This window comes from Eremomyces bilateralis, assembly GCF_010015585.1.
Source record: "Eremomyces bilateralis CBS 781.70 unplaced genomic scaffold P152scaffold_7, whole genome shotgun sequence".
In the NCBI taxonomy this organism is placed as follows: domain Eukaryota; kingdom Fungi; phylum Ascomycota; class Dothideomycetes; order Eremomycetales; family Eremomycetaceae; genus Eremomyces; species Eremomyces bilateralis.
This window is the reverse complement of record NW_022985073.1, coordinates 368,803-392,826: the sequence shown is the minus strand read 5'-3', so window position 1 is coordinate 392,826 and position 24,024 is coordinate 368,803. Positions and strand designations below refer to the sequence as shown.

At 56.6% G+C, this 24,024-nt stretch overlaps 8 protein-coding genes across 8 annotated transcripts; 2 read left to right on the top strand and 6 right to left on the bottom strand.

Annotated features, from left to right (window-relative positions):
• Window position 1: 1 nt before the first annotated feature.
• P152DRAFT_311125 (uncharacterized protein) lies at window positions 2–7,728 on the bottom strand. Its single transcript, XM_033675156.1, has 3 exons — window positions 2,945–7,728; window positions 2,772–2,893; window positions 2–2,714 (listed from the first exon to the last, which is right to left on the bottom strand). Exons 1-3 carry the CDS (start codon window positions 7,613–7,615, stop codon window positions 179–181), a joined length of 7,329 nt encoding a protein of 2,442 aa, XP_033534879.1. The 5' UTR covers window positions 7,616–7,728; the 3' UTR covers window positions 2–178.
• A 769-nt stretch (window positions 7,729–8,497) lies between these two features.
• P152DRAFT_506884 (tetrapyrrole biosynthesis, 5-aminolevulinic acid synthase) lies at window positions 8,498–10,868 on the bottom strand (the record flags this gene model as incomplete). The annotated part of the gene is made up of 3 exons (XM_033682505.1): window positions 10,116–10,868; window positions 8,613–9,974; window positions 8,498–8,542 (listed from the first exon to the last, which is right to left on the bottom strand). The coding sequence occupies exons 1-3, from the start codon at window positions 10,413–10,415 to the stop codon at window positions 8,498–8,500; spliced, it is 1,707 nt and encodes a 568-aa protein (XP_033534878.1). The 5' UTR covers window positions 10,416–10,868.
• A 777-nt stretch (window positions 10,869–11,645) lies between these two features.
• On the top strand, window positions 11,646–13,243 carry P152DRAFT_502378 (uncharacterized protein). The gene is made up of 3 exons (XM_033682332.1): window positions 11,646–11,897; window positions 11,948–12,717; window positions 12,777–13,243. The coding sequence occupies exons 1-3, from the start codon at window positions 11,781–11,783 to the stop codon at window positions 13,015–13,017; spliced, it is 1,128 nt and encodes a 375-aa protein (XP_033534877.1). The 5' UTR covers window positions 11,646–11,780; the 3' UTR covers window positions 13,018–13,243.
• Window positions 13,231–14,592, bottom strand: P152DRAFT_395120 (aspartate aminotransferase; the record flags this gene model as incomplete). The annotated part of the gene is made up of 3 exons (XM_033676284.1): window positions 13,231–14,169; window positions 14,216–14,347; window positions 14,413–14,592. 3 exons carry the CDS (start codon window positions 14,590–14,592, stop codon window positions 13,231–13,233), a joined length of 1,251 nt encoding a protein of 416 aa, XP_033534876.1.
• A 1,102-nt stretch (window positions 14,593–15,694) lies between these two features.
• Window positions 15,695–18,172, bottom strand: P152DRAFT_448564 (uncharacterized protein; the record flags this gene model as incomplete). The annotated part of the gene is made up of 5 exons (XM_033678067.1): window positions 15,695–15,787; window positions 15,858–17,330; window positions 17,377–17,969; window positions 18,017–18,103; window positions 18,157–18,172. 5 exons carry the CDS (start codon window positions 18,170–18,172, stop codon window positions 15,695–15,697), a joined length of 2,262 nt encoding a protein of 753 aa, XP_033534875.1.
• Window positions 18,173–18,441: 269 nt separating this feature from the next.
• P152DRAFT_457605 (uncharacterized protein) lies at window positions 18,442–19,651 on the top strand. The gene has a single exon (XM_033679267.1). The coding sequence runs from the start codon at window positions 18,584–18,586 to the stop codon at window positions 19,352–19,354; it is 771 nt and encodes a 256-aa protein (XP_033534874.1). The 5' UTR covers window positions 18,442–18,583; the 3' UTR covers window positions 19,355–19,651.
• A 106-nt stretch (window positions 19,652–19,757) lies between these two features.
• P152DRAFT_513504 (uncharacterized protein) lies at window positions 19,758–21,039 on the bottom strand (the record flags this gene model as incomplete). Its single annotated transcript, XM_033682803.1, has 4 exons — window positions 20,758–21,039; window positions 20,675–20,690; window positions 20,519–20,612; window positions 19,758–20,452 (listed from the first exon to the last, which is right to left on the bottom strand). The coding sequence occupies exons 1-4, from the start codon at window positions 20,919–20,921 to the stop codon at window positions 19,758–19,760; spliced, it is 969 nt and encodes a 322-aa protein (XP_033534873.1). The 5' UTR covers window positions 20,922–21,039.
• A 220-nt stretch (window positions 21,040–21,259) lies between these two features.
• P152DRAFT_457603 (Phosphoglucose isomerase) lies at window positions 21,260–23,642 on the bottom strand. The gene is made up of 4 exons (XM_033679266.1): window positions 22,868–23,642; window positions 22,276–22,809; window positions 21,975–22,223; window positions 21,260–21,895 (listed from the first exon to the last, which is right to left on the bottom strand). The coding sequence occupies exons 1-4, from the start codon at window positions 23,365–23,367 to the stop codon at window positions 21,520–21,522; spliced, it is 1,659 nt and encodes a 552-aa protein (XP_033534872.1). The 5' UTR covers window positions 23,368–23,642; the 3' UTR covers window positions 21,260–21,519.
• Window positions 23,643–24,024: the final 382 nt, after the last annotated feature.

The window sequence follows — 24,024 nt, the reverse complement described above, 5'->3', positions numbered from 1 at the left end:
GCCCGTGAATGAAGGCATCTCCGTGAAGAACAGCCGGCACAGGATGGTGATGGAAACAAAAGGAACCGCTGGAAACGTCATCTCGCTCCATGACCGACCCAAGGAGCTCTCCTCCTATGAAACAGTGTCGGCTTGCGTCCAACGCCCCCGTCCATCTCGAATCGATCAATCCGCCACTTCACCCCATGCTCCTCCGCGGCCTCTTCGCCTCCATATGCCCCATCCCCTCCTCAGGCCGTCCCCTCTTCCTTCCATCGCGTCCACCACTCCCAGGCGGCATCTCGTTATACTCCCTCCGCTCCCTCTCATCTTTCTCTCGCCGCTCCGAACTTCCCTTCACCCTCATCTCGCCACCGCCGTTCCTGCCATCGTCGCGCTCACCCCACGGCCCATCGGGCCCGCCTCGTCCACTCAACCGGCCATCGCGTCCACTTCGCTCGCGTCCTGCGCCGTCATCTCTCATCGGCCGCTCCCTCTCCCGATCTCGCCCCTCGCCACCGCGATGATCCCGACTATAATCCCTCTCTGCACGCCCATCTCGCTCCCCATTCATCGAGCCAGAAGGCATAGATCGCAACGGCCTCGCTTCGTCGCGCGGTGGATCTCGTCCGCGTATGCCCCCGGCGCGCTCCCTCGGCTCACGAACGGTGCGGTCTCGCTCCTCGCGATCTTTCGGGCTCCGAGACCGCTCGCGGCTGCTGCGACGGCTTTGACGCGTCGAGCGGCGCTCGTCCCCTCCCCGACGTCGGCCGCGATCGTCGATGAGATCGGGTTGCTCAGACGGAGGGGGAGCGGGTGCGGATGGCGGAGGTTGGTCCATGCGGGGTTGGATGCCGCGGGGGGGAGTCTGCTGGGGGAGGACGTTTTGGGTGAGTGGTTGGGAGGTGTCGAGGTTGCGGGAACCGGGACGGCCGCGGGGTGGAAAGCGTTCGGGCTGGGGCGGTGGCATGGTGTGCATGCGGTCGGAGACTCCGGAAGGACCAGTGGGTGCGTGTCGTCCGGGTCCGGACGGGACGTTGGGTCCCTGGGTGTGCGGACTTGCGGGTGGGAAGGATGGTTGGTTGGAACGAGCATGTGCGCTGCGTGGTGCAGACGGTGGAGGACCATGACCGTCAGGTTGGATCTGTCCGGGAGCCGCTTGAATATTGTTGAGCCGGCTCGGGTGGATACCCAGAGTCTCCTGCTGCTGTGGTCGTTGCTCAGATGCCTGAGGTCCCGAGACACGCTGTTGATGAGTGTCTGGGAAGTTGCTATCTCTCCTATCCCGTCGACCAGAGGCTGGTCCAGATGGTGGACCGCGCTCTTGGCTGGGAGACGGGACACCAGTTCCATGTGGAGGCTGACCCGTTCCTTGCGCGGGGAAGTTGCGTGGAGGTCGGCCGACCTGTCGAGGTCCGCCTCGTGGGCCCTGTGGAGTATCCGCGGCCGCGTTCAATCGACCGTAGTTAGGATCTTGTGGGGGCCGAGCAGGTAGCCCGAAATCAGACAGCCGACCATGGCTGGGTTCCATCGGAGGCCGGGGAGGAAGATTGAACAAGTCACGGCTACGACCGGTGTGAGTGCTTTCAAACAGATCGCTTCTGGCACCACGGTCGCCTCGCGGCCCAGTCGGCATAGGACCGGCATTCTCCTCCTTCCGACCCCTTGGTGTGGGCTCGCTGGGATGTGAAGGTCGGTCCGGATGGCCGCCACGGTATTCATCTCTCCTGCCATCTCTTGCTTCGGTGCGAGCCCTGCGAGGTGACGGTGCTCGAGAAGTTCTCTGGCTGCGATCATCGGGTTCGGTAGGCGGGATATCGTATCGCCGACGTCCTTCATCAGGGCCAGGCCCTCGGTCACCAGGACGTTGCTGTCCATCGCCTCTTGGAGCACCTCTTGAGGATGATCGGCCAATAGGTTCACCGCGCACAATTGCTTGTCCAATTAAGGCAGCTCTCGCAGGGTTGACCGAAGGCGCAACTTCCGTATCCGCCCGGTTCGGTGCCTCTTCTCTTGCTAGTGGTGCTCCTGGTGCTTGCCTCACAACTCGTTCTGCGGGGCTGCTCTGCAACTCTTGCGCTGGTCGATCCCGCGGATGACCTCTAGCACTCTGCCTCGTCTCCCGTCCTGCCCGCGTTTGCCTATCGTCAGCGGGACGAGGTTCTCGAGTACTAGTTGGGCGGGTTTGATCGGTTCGATCGCGAGTCTCATATGCTATCCTCTCCGGTGTCAGTGCTCGTCTTCTACGACTCGGAGATCGGGAACGAGTGCGAGTATCATGACCCTCCCGGGATATGTCACCAGGACGATCGAGTCTGCCGTATTCGGTGGATTGACGACTCTCCTGCCGATGTGGTTGGCGATCGGCATGTCGCTCGCTCGGTCGATCGCCGCGATCTGAGAGCCGCGAACGGGCCGCCACTGGTTCTGGTTTGTTGGGTAGACCGTGTGGACGAGGCGGGAGAGACGATGGAGGACGTGCGCCGACTAGAGGCTGAGGCGGAAGGATCGGCGTGTTTGGATGCGAAGAAGGTCGTTCGTCGGTCGCAGATTTGGGTGGTAGTGGAAGTTGGTTTTCGTTACCAGCCGATATAGGCCGTGGCTCCGTCACCGCCGTTTCAGGCTGAACTTCTTTGGGCTGCGTTTGGACTGTGGTCTCTCCCTCGGCCCGCTTAGCATCGTCAATCTCGCCATCTTCAACTTCTATCTTGGTCGGGGAAGTCGCCACACCATTGCTGTTACAGGATAGTCAATATTGGGTTCCGAGTTTGCCTGGTGTGGCAGAAACGTACGTAGTAGCTGGTAGGGGTTTGAACTCCGCCGCCGACGCGTTGAGTCCTTTCCCCAGCTGAGCAGGCGTGCCCGCCTTTGATCCTGCTGTGGGCGCTTTCGCACTGGGATGAGAGTCGGTGCCCTTTGCGGCCTTAGTCCTGGATTCGTCGTTCGACGGTTTTCGGGCACTTACGATTCGGAAAGCCTGGGGCATCAACCATTCCTTCTCCCGCTTCTTCAACTTGGAAATCAACGACATGGCCGCAAGCTTGACATCGTCCCGGGGATCCTTCCGTGACAGAGTGGAGACATGTTCCAGAATCTGTTTGCCAACCCAGTTGATGGCTGGGAAGTGCTGGTGGATCGACTCGAGAATGCTGATGGCATTCCGAATGTGCATGTATTCCCCGCTTGTGAAACAGTTCTTGAACACCGCCATGATCTGCCCATGCCACTTGTACAGCAACCGACGATAATCCTCCCACTCCAGGAACATCTCGGGTGTCTTGTCCACGCGCAGCTTCCGTGCAAAGCCGGGCAGGTCTCTCTTCGGGCCGAACGCCGCTTTTTCGTAGACGGCTTGGTCCGCGTGCCACTTCTTGAGCTCCTTGAGCAGCTCATTCAGGAAGCGGCCGAAGTTCGACGCTTCGCGCGCGGTGCATTGGAAGATCATGTTGGTGACTTGCTTCTCGCGGAGGAGACGGTCGATGAACGTCACGGTGTGGAAGCCGGGTGTGCCGGAATTGTGGAGGTACAGCATCATGCGAACACAATACTGCGCGTCCAGCGGCGATAGAAGCATGCGTGGGAAGAAGCACTCTTGAAGGAGGACGTCATGGAACTCGTTCTTCTTGATCGGGTAACTGTCAAACCAATGGTCCTTCTCCTTCTGCAATCGGGTTCGGATCTGTTGGTATGCGGTGATCTGCGACTTCATTTCAGCTCGAAGCTTGTCTTGCACCTCCGTGATTTGCTTCTTCTTGGCATCACGCTTCGCAATTCCTGTCGTGGAAATGTCCGAACGGTCGGTAGCCACCGAGGTGAACCTCTCCCGAAGTCGCTTGATCTCGTCCTCGTAGCTCTGTGTGGGGACTAGCATGTCGTGGAAGGCGAGTTGCCAGAACGTGGCGTAGAAGGATCGACTCAAGGAATCTTTCATGCTGCCGAGGTGGTCCGTGGGAATCTCGTCCAAAAGCGGTTTCAGGACGGGGTGCCATGGCTCACCCAACATGACTGAGGGAGCTGGTGTCTTGGCCTCTGTACTTTCGGGCGAAGCATCCTCCATCCTCACATCTTTCGAGTCGGACTCTTGAGAGGTTGGTGTAGCGGCAGTGCTCTCTGCCAGTTTCGGAGCGTCCTTTCCAACATCACTCATGTCCACGTCTCCATTGGTCTTAGGAGATTCCGTGTCTGTCCTTTTCGCTTCCTCAGCCTTCCTGCTCGCATCGACCTCTGCCATCCCTTGCGTAAGGATCGGACGATAGATCGTGAAGGCAAGGCTAGTATCGATGCCATATTTCGACACCAAGTCAATGATGCCAGGAATGGCTGCCTCGAACTCCTTGAAAGAAAAATTGGTGTGGAGCAGATCCAGATACTGCGCCCAGACATAATGGATTTTGTCCAGGTTGTTCGCGGCCACTTTCAACGGCGCGTTCTCCGAAGTCTCATAGAAGATGTAATTCTGTCGCTCGTGCGTCAACGCGATCAAAATGTCTCCAGCGAGCTTAAATTCTAACGATTTCATCAACCGCTTCGATGACACCCGCGCGTCGCTCCGCTTGTCGAGAAGTTGCTCCATGATCTGCGCTTGGAGCGCCTGGCCGCCGGCCATCGCCTGAACCTGCGCTTCCGAGAAGGTCGGGTCGGATCGGATGCCGGACATGGACGTGACGATTTGTTCGAGGATCTCTAGATCGGTGGAGACGCCGTTGCGAAGTTGAAAGTTGACGTATTGTAGGATCGGGGTGGGTTGCATGATGCTGTACCGCTTGAGGACTCGTCCCGTGAATGTGGAGAGGGAATGGAGCCAGCGGCTTGTGAGCATTCCATCGGCTTGCATAGCGTTCCGTCCTTTGCCGCCCAAGGAGTTAAGGAGTGTCCAGGTAAGAATGTCGTAGCCCAGCAGCGTGAAGTAGCGAGCGCACTCCACGATGACTTCAATGAGGTTGTCATACGCCTCGATTTGGTTGATGGCAACGCTGAAGACAATGCCAGGAGAAGCGCAAGAGATCTTTGCGAGCGATCGGGCCATCTGTTTGATGTTGGTCTTGCTGATGCGCTTGAGGACGTCTTTGGTCTCTGCGCGAGATTGATCGAAGGCGGTTTTCATTTCTGGTAAACGTGAGGTTGCACCGGTGTACCATTCGGCATAGATGTTGTACCGGACGCTGGTCGGATAGAGTTGGAGCAATTCGAACACTTCGTTGACAACACCGGGATTGTTGCTCGTCAGACTCAATGCAGGAACAATGAGACGCTTCAACAGGTCCGCCCATCTCTTGAAGTTGGCTTCGGAGGTATCTTGCCCCAGACTCCATTTCCCAAGTCTGGTCATCTTCGTCAAGAGAGCCGGATCTAGACCGATCTTGAGGCCAGCAACATTCATAAACGAGGCACAGAGGGCAAAGAAGTCGTCGATGCTTCTGCACACCGGGATATTGTCACCCCAATCCTCCCAGTAGAACTTGTAGTCGATCCCGTCGCCATTGTCGGCACGGTCGAGGTTCTGCCAACGGAGGGATTTCCTTGATGGCGGATTGCCAGCCTTCAGATGGCCCTTTGGCATACCCGCCTGTTCGAAAGGAACTTTCTTCGCCTCTCGCACGTGCGTTCGATGAGCAAGTGGCTCGAGGGGCTCGTAGATTTGGCTGATGCTGTGATTAATGAAGCGATGGATGTATTTGGGGAGTTCGGGGTCCAGTTCCATCAGCCAAGGGAATCGACCAAGGAAATAGAGGGCTTCGGGAAGGGCGCCGATGCAAAGCAGGGCCTTGAGGAGGGCCATCTTTTGGTTAGAGGGTTCCTTGAAGCCGTCTGCGTCTTTCATCTCGACGTCTTTCTTGGCCGCCTCTTCGGCTTTCGCAAATTCTCGGACTTTGGCGGGTAAGCTGCCTTGGGGGAGGGTGTCGTCGATTAAAGGAGCCGCCATGGTCAAGGCGTTCATTCCTCCACCTGGCCTAGACTTCCGTTCCCGCTCTTCCTTGTCGGTGGTCAATTTCTCCTTCAACGTCTCCATCTGCTGATCCTCGGGATATAGGTGCGGATATAGGTCTCGAAGTGAAATGAACCCGATCTTGATCAACAACGCCGCCAGGCAGATCAGGTTGTCTGGTAGCATATCATCCTTGTCTCTCGCCTTCGACGTGTAGAACCGTAGCTTGAATCCAATCAACTGGGCCGCAGTGTGGTTTCCTTTTGGTGGAAACGTTCCAGTGTCTTTCATCCACTCAACATTCTGCTTCAGTTGTGGATTCAAATGCTCATCCGCGGCTTGGGCTTCCACTTCAGCTTTCTCGCCCTCTGTAAGCTCTCGAGCTGTGCTAATTTCGAAGTACGCCTTAAGTCCCTTCTCGCGAACCGAGTCCCAGAATATTCGGTCTCGCTCCTCGCGACGTGCCGATATTTTCTGCCGATCTGCATCGGATGTAGTCCATGATGAGGACGAAGGATCGGCCCATGAAGGAAGGGCGTCCCATTCTGACCGTTCGTTCGGGACGGTTTCCGGCCACCACGTGCTGGCACGGATAAACTTGACAAAGAAGCGGTTGTGACGGATGAGGAGGTTCGCGAAAACGTCAAGGGTGACATCGAGCACACGGCCGACATCCAGATCGAAGGTGCCGATCAAGCCGAGGACCCGGTGAAAGGTTTCCGCGACAATCTCGCCGGACGGAGGTTGGCTTTCGACCGTGGTGAAATATTCCGTGATGAGTTTCGAGTAGCCTTCGGACTCTTCGCGAAGCAGGTTGTAGGAGTTCGGTTTGTAGAGTGCTGCGGTCAGGTATCTAATGCCCATCCGTCCGAAAGTACCGCGAACAAGACCAAGGGCAGTGAGGAGCTCTTGATCTAGTCGCTCGCGCATCAAGGCAGGGGAGACGCCGCTCGATAGGATCAGCCTATGCAGGGTTGCATTGGCCAGACCGGACTCGTGTAGAATGGCGATGCAGTCGACGAACAGGTCGGAAGCATCGACGAGTTCAACAATCTGCGCGTTCTTGCAGATCATGTTGACAGCCGCACCGGCATCACGAGGTGATAACCGTCCCTCCAACGCCGAATACATCAGCTCTTGGAACATCGTGTTCAAGGACACATAGATATCTTCCTCCTTCTTAAGGACTTTATCGGGTAACGAGCCTTTGGAAGTCGAGAACGCCGCCACCACATCGTCCGTGAGATATTCGTACGCTCGGGGTATTATCAACGGTGCTTGTGGCTTCTCGCTCGGTGGAGGTCCCATGCTGCTGGTTGTGCTTGGATGCCGAGAGGCCATATTCGGATGCTGTCCAGTCAGGTGAGGGGATTTCATCGAGGCCGTAGGGCTGGACACGGCAGAAGGCGGTCCTTTCAAGCCGGATTGTGACTGCAGTCTCTGTTGTGCGTGCGAAGTAGTTGACACGGCGGAAGCGGAAGGGCTTGGACTCGGAGGATGTTGGTTCGACGCGGTTCTCATACCACCTCTGCTCGATCGTCGGCCTGCCGCGCCGCCTCCTCTTCCAGACATGGAAGGGCCATGGCCGTTCGGATTCTGCTGCGCCAGGCCTAAGTTCTGTGGACGGTGGGGTGAAGGGCGCGTCCCATACTCCGTGGAATCGGTGGAGTAGGATCGATCACCACGTTTGCGCTTGTTCGGCGGCGGCATGGTGACGGACCTGTGAGAACGAAGCCCGATAAGGGCGGGGACGATTGATGGAGTGAATCTCGATCATCCAACAGTGATGAGCGACCTGTGTAGGTATTCGGAGGTGCTTCCAGCGTCTCGATGAGCTCGATGTCGAGAATGATATCAGAGAAAAGCGGGAGCAGGGATGAATAGAGGGGACACGCAAGAGATTGCCTGATGGAGACTCGTAGCACAACAATCCCTCCTCATGTGAGATGAACGGACGAGAAAGGAATGATTGAAAGGGAAATGAACGAGGGGAGAGGATTGTGGGCGAAAACTCCACGGATGGTGAAGGTGGTGAATTGAGCTTTCGGCGAGACAATGCGCGACAACTTAGACGTGAAAGACACACAAGGCTGATTATTTGTGGCGTAGTGTGGCGCAGTGCCTGGATTTCACAACTACCTTTGAAGATCACGTGAGGGATTTGGTGATTGCCTGATATCTGCTCGAATTGGAGATGATACTTGTAGGTAAGCACCTTCAGTCACACTGTGAATTCGATTGCTATAATGAAAGGCAGACGAGATCGTATGTCTCATTCAGGAGTTGGTTGAGGTTTCTAAAAGAAAGAAGAATTGAGTGTACGTCGCAGAAAGCTACGGGACATTCAAAATTAAACAGGTCAGTTGGTAAGTATTCGCAGAAGCGAATCTACCATAGTAGAACTATGGAGGTTCGACGCAAGCTCAATAGACCCAACTATCAACCAATAGCCTCCTATTGTCGAGGATAGGCACAATAGGTAGTGGATTAAACAATGTCGGAGCACGGGAAACAGTCAATGGCAATAAACGAGTTGGAGGGGATACTAGTAGATTCATCTCTCCGTTGCTTATCACACCTTAGCTATACTCATCAATCATCCCCTATGATACTCCGACATCCAGCTTTCACATGCATCTCACGCAAATGCAGTGCGTGGCGTCGGCACCACCACCCTTTCCACCTCCTCCCCACACGTCTTCGGCACCGTCTCCTCCAGCTTCATCTGCTCCTCCGTCCACAGCGGATCCTCCTCCACCTTCCCCTCCTCCCCCACGCCAATAAATCCTCCTTCCGCCCTCCAATCGCTCGTCCGCTTAATCCCCAACTCCGCCCACACGCTCTCCACCGCCTCCACCAAATGCGCCTGCAGCTCTCCCGTATGACCCGGCGTCGGCGTGATGCGCAGCCGCTCCTGCCCCACTGGCACCGTCGGATAGTTGATTGCCTGCACGTAGATCCCGAATCGCTCGAGGAGTAGGTCGCTCGCCTGCCGCGCCACTGCCGCGTTGCCCACCAGCAGCGGCACGATGTGGCTCGGGTTCGGGATCACGGGGATGTCTTTGGCGCCGAGCGCGTGCTTTACTTGCCGCGTGTGCATTTGCTGCAGCCGGCGGTCCGCGTTCGTGCGCACCTGATACTCGATCGCGGCGGTCGCGCCCGCCATCGTCGCGGGCGGGAGGGACGTCGTGAAGATGAACCCCGGGGCGAGGCTACGGATCGTGTCGATGAGCTTCGCGGACCCGGCGATGTACCCACCGACGCAGCCATATGCCTTGCCGAGGGTGCCGGTGATGATATCCACGCGGTCCATGATGGTGCCCGTCGGACGTCCGGTGCGGTGGGCTTCGAAGTCGAGGTGTTCAGCGACGCCGGCGCCGTGTGGCCCGTACATGCCGACGGCATGGACTTCGTCGAGGAAGGTGATGGCGCCGTATTTGTCGGCCAGGTCGCAGATGGCTTCGATGGGGCCGATGGAGCCGCACATGGAGTAAACGGATTCGAAGGCGATGATCTTGGGAACGGAGGGGGGGAGGGAGGCGAGTTTGCTCTCGAGGTCCGCGATGTCGTTGTGCTTGAAGACCATTTTCGTGGTGCCGGAATGGCGGATGCCTTGGATCATGGACGCATGGTTGAGGCTGTCGGACAAGATCACGCAGTTGGGGAGCTTGCTGCCGAGGGTCGCCAGGGTCGCATCGTTGGCGACGTAGCAGGACGAAAAGACCAGAGCGGCCTCTTTGGCGTGCAGTTTGGCGAGAGTCGCCTCCAGCTCCATGGCATGCCGGTTATGGCCAGATATGTTACGAGTCCCTCCGGCACCGGCTCCATAGGTGTCCAGAGTCTCATGCATACTCTTCAAAACCTCGGGGTTGCGGCCCATGCCAAGGTAGTCGTTCGAGCACCACACGGTGACTCGCTCGTCCTTGTTGGCCGTATGGGCACGAGGGAATTCCTTGGCCAAGCGGTTGATGTTGTTGAAGTAGCGATAGGACTTATCCTTGTGCTTCTTGTCCAATTCGGCGGAATAGAAGGCCTCATAATCGAACGCGGCCGGCTGGGGAGTCGGGGGCTTGCTGGCAACAGCAGCACGAGGATGGAGGGCATCGGGTCGAACTGCATGAGGAATTGGGACTGTTAGAAACCGTCAGCACTCTGTCAACAGTCCATTGATGAATCTCTTCCTAAACTGACCAGGCTTATCATGAACCACCTCCACATTCACGGCCTGCGCCTCCTTGGCCGCGGTCGTATGCAAGTTGGCCTTCCCTGCTTTTCCATGATAACGACGAGCCGCTCCCGGCACCGTGGCAAGGCGAGTCCGAGCCGTCTGAACGGCTAACGCCTTGCCCATCACCGGGCAACGACGGGCCAGAACCTGCAGGTTCGACATGGACCCGCCGCCCGGGGAGGCAGTGAAGGTGGCAGCGGTCGACAGCGTCCGAAGCGTCGCGGGGGACGTCTTCATCAGGAAAGGACACATCGACTTCGATTGACGAAGAAGAGCCTCCATGGTGGCGATTCAGGTGACACTGGCGTATTGTGTGAGATAATGAGAGTTGCCAACGGTCAACTGGCGATGAAAAGAGGAGGATGAGCCAGAAACACACGATTGGGCGTCTTCGGATATTTATTGAGATGATTCAAAGACTGATCTACGGCGTGACGAGAAAGAGAACGTGCGGCAGAAGACTAAGTGCGGCGAAACTGTGGGGGGGAAGAAGTGCCGGGATGCCGTTTTAGTCCATGGCTCGGACTATGGATGTAACCAATCCGAACATTAAATTGGAAATGCTCGACGTTTGAGATGGTCTAGCCTTTGATTTTCTACGTTTCGGCTCCGGTCCGATGATGTGAGATCTGAGATGTGAAATATTCGCTGTCACCTAGAGGATGGAGGTTGAATGTCAGTAGACCGAGTCCCCCGTCATACGGGCCTAACATCAGAGGTTTCTCAGCAATCGCCTCTCCTCGAGAACAGCGATTTTCGCGAGATTTCCTCTCCGCATTTCTCCACGGAGGATTGCCACTTTGCAAGCCTCCTAATAGATCATCATTCGATCGCCCGGAGCGACTTCTTTGATTTACCCGACCCGCCATTGGTTACATGATTGATAATGCGTCTCTGCTCTCAACCCCTCGGTTGCGATGCTGCAGGTTCTAGTTTAGGGGCATGTGCGCCTTTATCTGTCGCATGTGCGATGTCGGAATCGGCAGGAAAAAAGTCCCGGTGGGATGGAATTTGGGCAACAGGAAATGCGGAAGAGAAGATGACTGATTGTTACATGTGGTGGGGTAGACCTTCATACCTTGTTTTCAGGTAAGATGTAGGCGATCAGATGCGTTGATTAGCGTCGGCACCATTGAAATCGCTCTTACGAGAACTATTACTTGATAAACATATTGACTTGAATCGCATTCTAGTTGCTAAGCAGGCCCTCTTTCCATAGGTGGTCAGGATACGGTCCGTTGAAGGCTTGACACAGAGGGAAGCGGTTGAGAGAGGTGTCAATCATTGTTTTCGACGACATAGGCAGCGTGAAGATTTCAAGGATAGCACTCTCTAATCCATGAGAATATACCTATACAACCGTAAAATGTTGTTTGCGTTGTCTTGAACAACTGAAGCAGAAACTGGCCTGTGAGAGGATCGGCCGTTTCTCAAACTGAAACCAATATTAGGCATCAAATACTAAATGCCTCAGGCATATATGAGCTTCATCGAAATGTTGACATCGTGGCATCGAAATGTTGACATCGTGGCATCGAATTGTTGACGACCGTGACGACACCAAGACCAGCTCCTCAACTTTGAGTTGTCTACAATATGAGCTAACACGAACCCATATAATCCGGCTAAAACCTTCCGAAACCAATCATGGACATCTCCCCCATCTTCAACGCCGCGCTCAAGCAGCACTCCACACCACCCATCTCCCCCAAACCACTCGACCTCTCCCGCATCGACAAGTTCCTGAAAGAAGCCTACGCCATTGTACGTCCCCAACCCTCCCCAACCCTCCCCAACCCGCTAACCTCGCTCAGAACGCCCAAATTTCCAAACTCCACGCCTACCTCCAACAAATCCGTCCCTCCTACCTCGCCCTCCCCCTCCACCAAACTCACCGCGCTGCCCGCCGCCCCTCCCTTTCCTCCTCCCTCTCCACCCTCTCCTCCTCCACCACCCTCACACCCCCACCACCCACCTCTGCCACCACCCCCCTCACCGCCCCTGAACGCCACCAAATCGATGCCTCCACCTCCACCCTCCTCCGCAACCTCGCCTCCAGCATCACCGCGCTCTCCACCGCCGTGACCACGCACCTCGACTCCTCCGTCACATCGACGCAAAAGAACGCGGTGGCGCGCACGCTGGAGCGGTGGGCGGCGGGGGGCGCGCGGAGCGAGGAGGAGGTGGCGGAGGAGACGCAGGGGCGGCAGAGAAGGGAGTTTTGGGAGGGGGTGGCGGCGGATTTGAGGGGGCGGTTGAGGAGGGTGGGGGAGGTGCAGGGCGGGATGGTGGAGGTATGGGTGGAGAGGGAGAGGGAGAGGGCGAGGAGTTTATGGGGAAAGGGAGGGGCAGGAGGGAGAGTTGGGGGAGGGATTGGTGGGAGGGTGGGAGGGAAGGGGATGGGGAAGGAGGAGATGGAGTTTTTTAGGGGGGTGGGGGGAGCGGCGAGTGCGGAGGAGGTGGAGGAGGGGGAGAGCCAGAGGAGGGAATTGGAGGGCCAGATGAGTCAGGAGGAGCTGCAGATGTTGCAGGAGGAGGAGGATCTGATCTTAAAGCAGGCAGAGCGGGATATGGAGCAGATCAGGTACGTCGACCGAAAGATTCCGGTCATACATGGGAATTATGCTAACGCGTTGGTGGCAGGCAAACTCAGCAGTCGATGGTCACCATCGCGGAGCTGAACACGCAGTTGGCCACGGAGATTTCGGTGCAGGCGGACCACATCTCGCAATTACAGGAAGATGCGATGGACACGGCCGTGAACGTAGATAGGGGCACCAAGGAGCTGAAGCGGGCTTCCGAGCGGAAGAGCACGGCGCAGATGGTGTTCTGGGCCACGGGGGCATTCTGTTCGACCATGATAGTATGGGATCTGATCACGTAGCGTTTACGAGGGATGCGTCAGATGAAAGGAATACACATTGCATACTAACTAGCGTTGATGTATCGTGTTGAGAGTCTATGGTATGAGTGGGAACAGTCTAAACAAACAGCAAAAGTCGAAGCGCCTGGATTACCCATTTTAGATGGGTTATATACCACATCCTACCACATCCACTGTCCAACCCAATACTCTCTCCCGTCTGTCTTAATCTCCCTAGGCCGACCTCACAACGTCATCAATCGCCTCCGCCACATACTCCACGTTCCGGCTATTCAACCCCGCGACGCTCGCCCGCCCATTCTTCGTCATATACACATGCCACTTCTCCCTCAACAACCCCACCTGCTTCTCCGACAGCCCCGTGAAGCTAAACATCCCAATCTGATCCGTCACATGATTCCACGTCCCCGGCGTCCCCTTCTTCTCCAACAACCCCCGCAACTCCGCCCGCATCCCAATCAACCTTCCACTCATCGTTGTCAGATTCTCCTTCCACTCCGCGAACAGTGCCCCATTGTTCAGCACCGTGCTTGCGATCCGCGCCCCATACGCCGGCGGGTTCGAGATCTCGCTCCGCTGCAAGATCGCCAGCTGCGACGCCACACGGCTCGCGTCCGCCGCGCTCGCCGTCGCCGGCGCCACGTAGTGGAAGCAGCCCGCGCGCTCGCCGTACAATCCGAAGTTCTTCGCATACGACTGCGCGACCAGCAGCTCGAAGCCGCGGGCGACGAAGTGGCGGATGGCCCAGGCGTCGCGGTCGAGGTCGCCGGAGGCGAAGCCCTGGTAGGCGTTGTCGAAGAAGGGGAAGAGGCCCTTTTGTTCCATGACGTCGGCGATTTGGGTCCATTGGGCTTGGGTGGGGTCGACGCCGGTGGGGTTGTGGGCGCAGGCGTGCAGGAGGATGATGCTGCCGGTGGGGGCAGCGGAGATGGCGGCGAGCATGCCGGTGAAGTCGAGGCCGCGGGTCTGCGGAGAGAAGTAGGGGTAGTGGGCGAGTTGGAGGGAAACGTTGGTGAAGATTTGGTGGTGGTTGGCCCAGGTGGGGTTGGAGAGGTAGATGCTAGGGGGATTGGCGGGGTTGTAGAATTTGCGGAGGAAGAGGGCGCCGAGATGGAGGGAACCAGTGCCGGAGATGGCTTGGATGGAGGCGACCTAGAGGAGTTAGGATGATGTGAGGTTGTAGATGGCGCAGACTTACGCGACCGTCCTTGATTGCCTGGCTATCCGATCCGAAGATGAGCTTCTGCGATGCGGAAGTGAACTCCGGAAGACCGGCAATGGGCAGATATTCATGATTGAGGTTTGGATCATTTCTTAGGATATCATCGGCCTGAGAACAGGACAGTCAGTATTCCCGTTCTCGCGATAAGCATTGCCACTCGCTGTCGCACTCACCTTCTTCACCACCGGCAACACCCACGGCTTCGCATTATCATCACGATACGCGCCAATTCCCAAATCCACCTTCTTCTCCGAGGTATCCCGCTTGTACGCAGCCATCAGGCCGAACAGCGGATCTTCCGGTGCCTGCGGCACGGTCGAGGCCGGGAAGGCGGAGGGTTTGGAGGACGCCATGTGGTTTGAGATTTGTTGAAGACGACGGCTGGGAGTGAGGCGTTGAAGCGGTATTTGTTTCGGGGAAGTGGAAGAAGGAGACATGGCGATGAAAAGTCGGGAGTGATGCGATTAAATCGATACCAATAAAATGCCAACGGTGAATGATTCACGGGAATTGGGAGAGCTGTGACTGGCTCTGACTAACTTTCCAGCTGCAAGCGTCTGCACTTCAACTTTCTTTTCTGTCTCACTGACCAGGCTAAGGAGGAATAGCCGTTCGTTACTCGTCTTACACAATTATTGAGACGTAGGTTGAGCTTCCCCGCGTCGTTAGTTCCCGTAGTATGCGTCGGCGTGCAGTTTGGTGGAGTGATGGAAGTTCCAGACGGTCAGATGTCACGCCTCCAACGATATCCAAAAAACAGATGAAAATAGTATACAAACGAGAGAAAGAAGGAGGATTCTACAATTCGCAAGGAGGACAAGACACGTTACATCCGGCGGCATAAAATAAATAATCGACGTCACGTCAGTGGCATCTGATGCTCCAGGGATTTGTTGTCTCGGCCAATGCTGCCGCGCTGCCGCGGTTTCTCATGCCGAGGATACCCAGGTGCTTCATCACTTCATCAGGTGAAATGAATTCAATTTCCTTCCACGGGCCTTCTGGAACGGTGTTTCAAACTCCCGGTCCCTAAGGATCCATATATATTCGAGAAGGTTGAAGGACTGATGCCGAGGGCGCTACCGTAGTCGGTGTCGATCAATGGCAGAGAACGAGAGAATCCCGCGTGGACTTGGTGATGTCAGGAGATGCGGACAACTATTGGATCCTTTGTAACCCTTTGATCTCTGGACTTTTCGGAATTTCAACTATGTAGTGTTCTGGTTCCGGCGGGTATGCCGGTAATCGTACAGAATAAGTTCAGTGTCCTTCAACCCAGTTGAAGCCACGACCGGACACTGATATGGCACCGTGGTTCGAGCAGAACTTCGTACAAACTCATGAGCAGAACTTAGGTTACGTATGCCGTTCAGCAAGAAAATAAGCGACACCTCGACAATTAGTAGAATTTGTCCATCATGGAATCTCGTCTCGAGTACGTGGAGTTAAAACCGATCAAGTCGACAACCCACGCTTCTCGCTCTCGGAGAAGAAGATGATCATACGCCAGAGCTTCTTCACCAAATTCTCCGCCTCCTCGTCCAATGCCTATAACATATCAGCATCAAGTCAAGCACAGAACTATAACCACAAAAAGGAGAAAGAAATGTAGACTTACCCCTTCCAACTCCCCCACCAATTCCCCCGGCGCCCCCCGCTTGCGGATATGTTCCTCCACCACATCCACCAGCATCTGCTCCTGCACACCCAGATACTCCACGATCTTCTTCTCCACGAATGGCTTCAACTGCTCGCTCACCACCGCGTCGTCCACAAACTCCCACCGCACTTTCCAACCCCACAACCCTTCCCGATCCGTCGGAATCTCCCCCGCCAGCGCCTTGACCGCCTGCGCCCGCTCCTCCTCACTCAACCCCGCCCCGCCCGCCTCCGCCGCGTCATACTGAATCGGCACCAACGTCCGCCGCCCTGTCGCCTGCCCCTCCTCCTCATCCTCCAACAGCCCCTCTACCTCCGCCACCGTCCGCCTCGGCGCCGCCGCCGCCTGCGCCTTCTGCGCCGCCGCCCCCAACGACATCTTAAACCTTGCCGGTTCCCTCGCCACCGTCCCCGCCGCCGGCGCCCCGAACTCCCGCGCCTGCGTACTGAGGAACGAGTCCGCCATGTCCCGCGCCTGCTCCCGCCGCTCGTGGTCCTTTGCCTGCTCCAGCCCCTCCGCCACGCGGTCGCGCTCGTCGTTCAGCGCCTCGCGCCCGCGGATCGCCGCGCGCTTGCGCAGCCAGAGACTGCGGTCGAGGTAGTAGTCGTCCGTCTTGCGGGCGGCCTCGGCGTCGTCGTTCCAGTCGCGGAGCCGCTGGGCTAGGGACGCCTTCTCCTTGGCGCGGGCGCGTTCGTCGTCCTCGTCGCGGGCTTGCTCGCGCTCGACGGCGGCAGCGCGGGAGCGCTCGCGGTTTTCCCAGCGGCGGGAGTAGTCGTGCGCGAGCTTGTCGAGGTCGGCGCGTTTTTTGTCGGCGCGGCGACGTTCGAGTTCGGAGTCGGACGCGTCGCTGTCGGTGTCTTCTTTGCCGAGCCAGGTAGAGAGGCCATTAGAGGCGCCGTTGACGAAGGAGACGCCGTTGGTGGGGGCGAGCGCTTTGGGGCCGCTAGGGGCGCCCGCTGGGCCGGTGGGGATGTGATTGGCGCCGCCGGGTCCGGTCGGTGCGGTATGAGGCGGAGATGCGAGACGGCTGAGTCGGGATGTGATGTTACGCTGCTTTTCGACATTTTCGAGTTCTTCTTCGCGTCGCAGTCGCTCCTGGTCGCGGCGGTTGCTTCGTTCCCGGAACGCAGCGATTTCTCCGGCGACAATCTCCCGCATCTCAGCGGGGATGTCGGAGAGCTCGTCTTCGACGGTGATTGGGATGGTGATGATCTCCCCAGTGACGGGATCGGCTTCTTGCTTCTCGTCGCGCATCGAGCTATCGCCATCCGCATCCCTGGAGACGTCGGGCATCGGGTTGAAAAGGCTCGCTAGGACCCCAGTCAATGCATCTCGCGCCGTGTCAACTCTGAAAGCGTGCTGTGAAGGGTCTTCGGTTCGTTTGATTCTCCATTCCTCCGCGTACTTCTTCGACGCGTCGTCGACAATGACCTAGAGGATCAGCCTAAGTACTCACTGTAACCCATGATCAACTTACCAGCAACTTTGACTTCTCCATCTCTTCATCGGAAGACTTTCCCGCTTCCGCCTTCTTCACCGGCACCATCACGTCCTGCAGCACGTCCGCCGCCGTCTCCAGGCTCTCCGCATCCTCAAACTCCGCGAACCCAAAATCCATCTCCTTCCCATCTGCATCCGTCGCCCGCGTCCACCGTCGCAGATGTCCCGCGCTTCGTAGGATCCGCTCCATGCCGTCGTTGCCGCCCACTCCGGCTGTGATGTTGCCCACGAAGATCGTGCGCGCAATCTCCTCGCGCGTCGGCGGCACCAACGCGGCCATCGCGTCCCGCATCTGCTGGCGTTGTCCGTCCCCGCGGAAGTCACCCATCCCTAGCCCAGAGCGACTCCCTCGTGGGCCACTGTCGTCTCGTCGACCTTCCCCTGGTCCGGCCTTGCCGGGGCCTGTGGTCCCGAGTCGGATGACGGGTGCGGAGAAGTTGATGTTGGGCATGTTCGCGGGGGGTTGGAAGTTGGCTGGCAGGCCGGTTGGTCGGTTCGGAAGAGGGTTCTGGAGTGATCCAACGCCTGGAGGTGCGCCTACACCTGGTGGAGCTGAAGACCCCGGGGGACCTTCGTGATGTTAGTGGAGTATGGTCGTGAAAGTGAGGAGGACGTACCCATGCCTGGCGCGCCCACTCCGGGGGGAGAGTTGGATTGGCCGGGAAATCCGCCATATCCAGGAGGACCACCATATTGGCCGGGCGCTATTGGATTGTTAGTTAGGCTTTAGCGCAAACGGAAGAGGGATATGCAATACCTTGATAGTTGTACATCGAGACGCTGTATGCCCGGGGACGTATGGTAGGTGGAACTCTGCGTGTCGCTTCGGGTTGGCCGAATGGAATGAATGCCAGAGATGTTAAAATATTTTAGGGGTTCTCCAGCACCGTGTTCAAGAAGGAGGAAAAGACGGCAGATTAAAGGAGTGAGCGAAAGTTGAAAGCAGAAGTTGATGTGTTCCTGATACTTGAGCTGCGGGATGAACTGAAGGAATATTTGGCTCGTGCTTTATTAGGCACTTTTTCCACTACGAATCTTTGATTTCAACATTAACTCTATCAGTCCACCATACTACCCAATCCGCAATCCAATCATCCTCCACATATATCATTTCTACCATCTAGATCCCCCTCTTAAACATGAGAAGTCGATGATAGAGCTTTGGGTCCTACTATCTCGTCACAATGCCATCGCACCGAGGGGCACGATGCCTCGTTCAGATCCAGCGACAAGCTGCCAATCGCATATCACACATCCTTCGAAACCCGCCATCGCGCACAATCATCCCATCCTCACCTAATCCCCTCCTAAACCCCGCTCAGCGGCGCTTCCTCTCCCAAACCCGACTATGCCAAGCCCAATCCGCCGCCCAAGGCAACTCCGACGAACCTAAGCACTCCAACGACTCATCCACCTCTACCCCTAACCCCCGCAACTCCCGAGACGTCCTCTCCGACTTCACCTTCTCCCGTTCCTCCGGCCCCGTCACCTCCTCGCCCTCATGGACCCAACCCCGCCGCTCGGACACCCCCCATGTCTCCATCGCCGAAGGCATGCGCTCGCGCCTCCGCAAATCCCAACGGGACCCACACGACCTCACCGCCGACTTCGCCGCCCTCCGCCGTGCTGTGCCCGCGTCCGCCTCGGCGCCCTTCCCCCACTCCGCGACCGAGGTGGAGGAACGCACCGTGCGGACGAACCCGACGGTGGGCCGCTCGATCAAGGTGCAGCGGGAGAACGTGGGGTTGAAGGGGGACGTGGCGTACGCAATCCGGAACTTGGACATGACGCTGCGGCGGAATAAAGTGAAGACGGATATGCATCGGCAGAAGTTCCATGAGCGGCCGGGGTTGAAGCGGAAGCGGGTGGCGAGGGAGAGTTGGAGAAGGAGGTTTTCAAAGGAGTTTGAGTTGATGGTGAAGAGGGTGCAGGAGTTGAGGACGAAGGGGTGGTGAGGGGTGGTTGACTTGAGGCATCGATAAACGCGTCAGTGGAAGTTCACTCGTTGATGGAGCTGGACAGGCGTGGGATCAGATGGGGATTGTAGGTCTTGGAAGATTCCGTGACCATGGTGTTTGTCTGAGCATTATGTGTAATTCCTGTACCATGGCTTCTTGGAGGGACATGTATAAAAACAAGGGATGTTCATAGCGTTGGCATTTATATCATAGAAGGCTTTTCGTAAATAGTCCTAGCCTTGGCTTTATGGACCAGATCTAGACAAATGTACAACAACAATCTCAACCGCTATATCAACTTCCACCAGCTTAGCTCATCACCACACCAAATTCCCAAAACACAGCCCATCCTCACTTCCAACATTAGGGTATATCCACAATCCCAATCCAATCCCCCCCCCTAATCCCGCTTCCCACTCCCCCCACCCCCATACATCGCCAAAATCGGTCCCGCCCTCTTCCCCCTCCTCAACCACGCAAACACCACCCCTCCCCCAAACCCGGCCCCTACCGCCAAATAATACAAACAGCCCGCCCATGAAACCCTCGTCCCGGACGCCCCGTCCACCGGCAGCGCTCCGCCATACCACCGTACCGTAAACCGCAGCGTGAGCTCGTCGCCGATCACGAGCTTCGCGTTGCTGGAATCGGTGTGCGGGAATGGGGGGCTGGAGTACGCGGTCGCGGCGGTGATGAGGCCGTCTTTCGCACCCTTTCGTCGTTGCGGGGTGTTGGTGTTGGGAGGGGGAGAGGTGGAGGGGGAGAGGGCACCGTGGGCGGTGTGCACGATGAGGTTGAGGTGGTTGGAGACATGCAGGTGGGAGAGTTGGAGGGTGCCGGTGAGGGCAACGAGGAGGGGTGTGTAGAGAGGGTCGTCGGCGCCGATGCCAGTGTTGGGGCGGGAGGCAGAGTCGGGGGGTGGGGGCAGGTCGTGGGGGCCGGAGTCGGGGACGCCTTTGTCGGTGGAGGAGGGTGGAGAGAGGGAGGGAAGCGGCCGGGTGGGGAGACGGCAGGTTAGAGGAGCGTCGTTGTGGACGTAGAATTCGAGGAGGTGGAAGAGGGAGTCGGAGATGAAGTCGAGGGTACAGTTGATTGCTGGGAGGAGGGGTCAGCGGTCACTGAAGCAAAGTAGGATGTGTAGGGGAGGGGCTGGAGACATACTGGTATCAACTCCATAGAGGAGTTCGAGGGGTCGACCGGTCTCCTTGCAGATATGGAAGGGGATATATTGCAGTTGGCCATTCTCGTCCGTGATCTAGCGCTCATTCATAAGCAATTGCTCCTATATCGTCGCAATATCTGTCTCGTGCAGCATACATGTTCCCCACTCTCTCTATAGCAGAGGTTAGCTTCGTTGGTTTGGTATTCATAGGTTCCACGCGCTCTCACTCGTTACTCACATTTTCCGGTTCAAGCAACTCAGCGGTATAGCATCATTATATGACCATCCCTTCGCGACTGATTTCACAGGCCCATCTCCGCTTGCGACGGCGGAGCAAACAGTCGACCAAACCAGCAGGATTAGTATGGCACTCGTCCATGGCGAGACACGTCGGGAGTCCATATGGGAGGACCGGTGGGAGCTGGCAAGTATTAATTACAATGTCTATCAAAAGTCACACGAGCGCAGTGCTCGCGCAGAGCTATTATCTTCCAACCATTTTGGATTTTGTGGTTAAAGGGTGGGTTGTTGACGATATCAGATCCGTTTCCCTGTTGTCGAAGTACCTTATCCATACTCGTTCTAACCCGATTCGGTTAGAGCTCTATTCCAACGACTAATTACCTCACGTCCTGACGTTACCATTAGGTATTTCCCTCCAAAGCTCACCAATAGGTACCGTACTCCATAGCATTTATGAATGGCTTCAGATGTAATTATGAGCAAGAGCAAGAGCAAGAGTAGTGATGTGGCAAAGAGGCCAGGAAGAATTTTAGATGGCAGCCATTTGAGGAGCATCGTTTGGCGGAATCCCGTAACCTACAGTGCGGTCAATCTACGACTTTAGGAGGCTGATACGGATCTATTATCGAGAGTTGCCCCTTGTTACTACTAACTCATAAAGTCATTTTATGCACTATTTGTTTCTTCCCATCCCATTCACCGAATCGCCCTCCCTTCTCCAGTCCCTCCATCGATGCGGGCTCTCGCCTTCCAGCCTCTACAAAGCCGACTTCTTCTTATACGCATTAATCAACCCGCTCGTACTGCTATCATGCCCCTGACTCTCCCCCTCCTCCTCCAGCTCCGCCAAGATCTTCTTTGCCAGCACCTTCCCCAGCTCCACTCCCCACTGGTCGAACGAGTTGATGTTCCAGATCGCTCCCTCCGTGAACGTCACGTGCTCGTAGTACACGATCAGCGCGCCCAGCGTCGCCGGGGTGATCTGCTCCGCGAGGATCGACGTCGTGGGCCGGTTACCGAGGAAGGTCTTGTGGGGGATCAGCTCGTCGGGGGCGCCTTCGGATTTGACTTCTTCGGGCTTCTTGCCGACCATGAGGGCTTCGGATTGGGCGAAGAAGTTGGAAGCGAGCATCCTGAATTACTGTTAGTGTCTGCATGTCACATCCATCGACATGTATCGAGGGTGGGTGGAAGCGACGGAATACGACTCACTTCTGGTGCTTGTTGTTCTCCACCGGGTTGTGGCTCTTCGCCGCCAGGATGAAGTCCGTGGGGATCATCTTGGTTCCCTGGTGTAGTAGTTGGAAGAAGGAGTGCTGCGCGTTGGTAGCTGGCTCGCCGAAGAGGATGGGACCGGTCGTGTAGGTGACGTAATCGCCGCTGCGTGTGATGGCTTTGCCGTTCGACTCCATGGAGAGCTGCTGGAGGTAGGCGGGGAAGCGGTGGAGATACTGGTCGAAACTGGTCTCACGTTAGCAGCGGTAATGGGCGTTGGGATGGATCGTGGACGTACGGTGAAACGAGGTGGGTCTGCGCGCCGAAGAAATCGGAGTACCAGACGCTCAGCAGACCGCCGATGATCGGGATGTTGTCCTCGAGTGGCGTTTCCTTGAAATGCTTGTCCATCGCGTTGGCTCCCGCGAGGAACTGATGCCAGTTGTCCCAGCCGATGTACAGGCAGACGCTAAGGCCGATGGCGCTCCACACGCTGTATCGACCGCCAACCCAGTCGCTGAAGCCGAACATGTTCTTCTTGTCGATGCCGAACTGGGTGACTTCGGACTCGTTGGTCGACAGAGCAACGAAGTGCTTCGCGACGTGCGACTGGTCCTTGGCGGTCTCGAGGAACCACTTCTTGGCCGTCGTGGCATTGGTGACGGTCTCCGCGGTAGTGAACGTCTTGGACGCGATGAGGAAGAGGGTCGTCTCCGGGTCCGAGTTGCGGAGTGCTTCGGCGATGTGGGTTCCGTCGATGTTGGAAACGAAGTGGAGGGTGAGATTGCGGTCACCGTACGCCTTGAGAGCTTCCGTGACCATGACAGGGCCACTGAGGATGATCAGAATGATAGACCAGAAGTCGCGGTAAGGGTATAAGGGAAACTAACAGATCGGAACCTCCGATGCCAACATTGATGATGGTCTTAATTCGCTTTCCGGTATATCCCTTCCACTCTCCGCTCCTCACCTGCTCGGTGAACTCCTTCATATGGTCCAACACGCTGTTGACCTCCTCCACCACGCTCTTCCCATCCACCTGCATCGGGTCGTTGGTCACATTACGCAACGCCACATGATACACGGCGCGCTTCTCGGTGAAATTGATCTTCTCGCCCTTGAACATGTCATCGCGCAACTGCTCCAGGCCGGCCTCCTTGGCCAGCTCCACCAGCAGGCTCACGGTTTTGTCGGTGATGAAGTTCTTGGAGAAATCGAAGAGGATCTCAGTGCCATCGGCAGCATTCTTGAAGGTCTTGCTGAACTTCTCGAATCGAGCCGGGTCTTTGGCGAAGTAGTCGCGCAGGACAATTTCTTTGCTGATAGTGGTGTGGTGCTCCTGGAGAGCGGACCAGGCATTGAGGTCGGTTGCTTGTTTGAAGCCGGGCATGATTGCGGCTGATGGATGACTCAATGGGAGAAGTATTGACTCTAGAATGTATTAGACAATGTATCAGAACTGATCCTTTATGAATGGATTCGAGCGGAGAAATTCAGAGAGTCAGCACAATGGTAGGCGGTGTAGGCGGGGCACTATCAACACGACAAACAGAAAGTGTTGAAGGCTAACTAGTGTAAGAAAGACAATTGAATGTTGGAACTTACAACCTGATGTTTTTGCAATTGATCTCTTCAGATAATTCCGTCAAGAGTCGTTGACTTATGGGAACCAGAAATGATGAAGTGAACCTCCGGAGAAAGCGATGATGAAATGTTTGGGCGATCAACACATCCGCGGGGCAGTTCCGATCATCTCACCCCTTTGCATTTTTTTGCTCCGCTGTCAGCCTGTCACTCAACAATCATAAATCAACAAGCTCCACCCCCACTGTAAAGCAATTCCTAGCACTCAGCTGGACGACAGGTATCATCTGATCTGCAAGTGGATTAGATAATAGCATTTATCCGCTGAGGAAATCCTTTGTCAGCCATTTATTGGCTCACGATGCAAGCTACACTGCATAAAGTACCATGAACAAGACCGTTTTTCGATGTGCCAGACAAGCAGTCAGCAGCAAGAGCATGGGCATGGCATCCATCTGCCTTA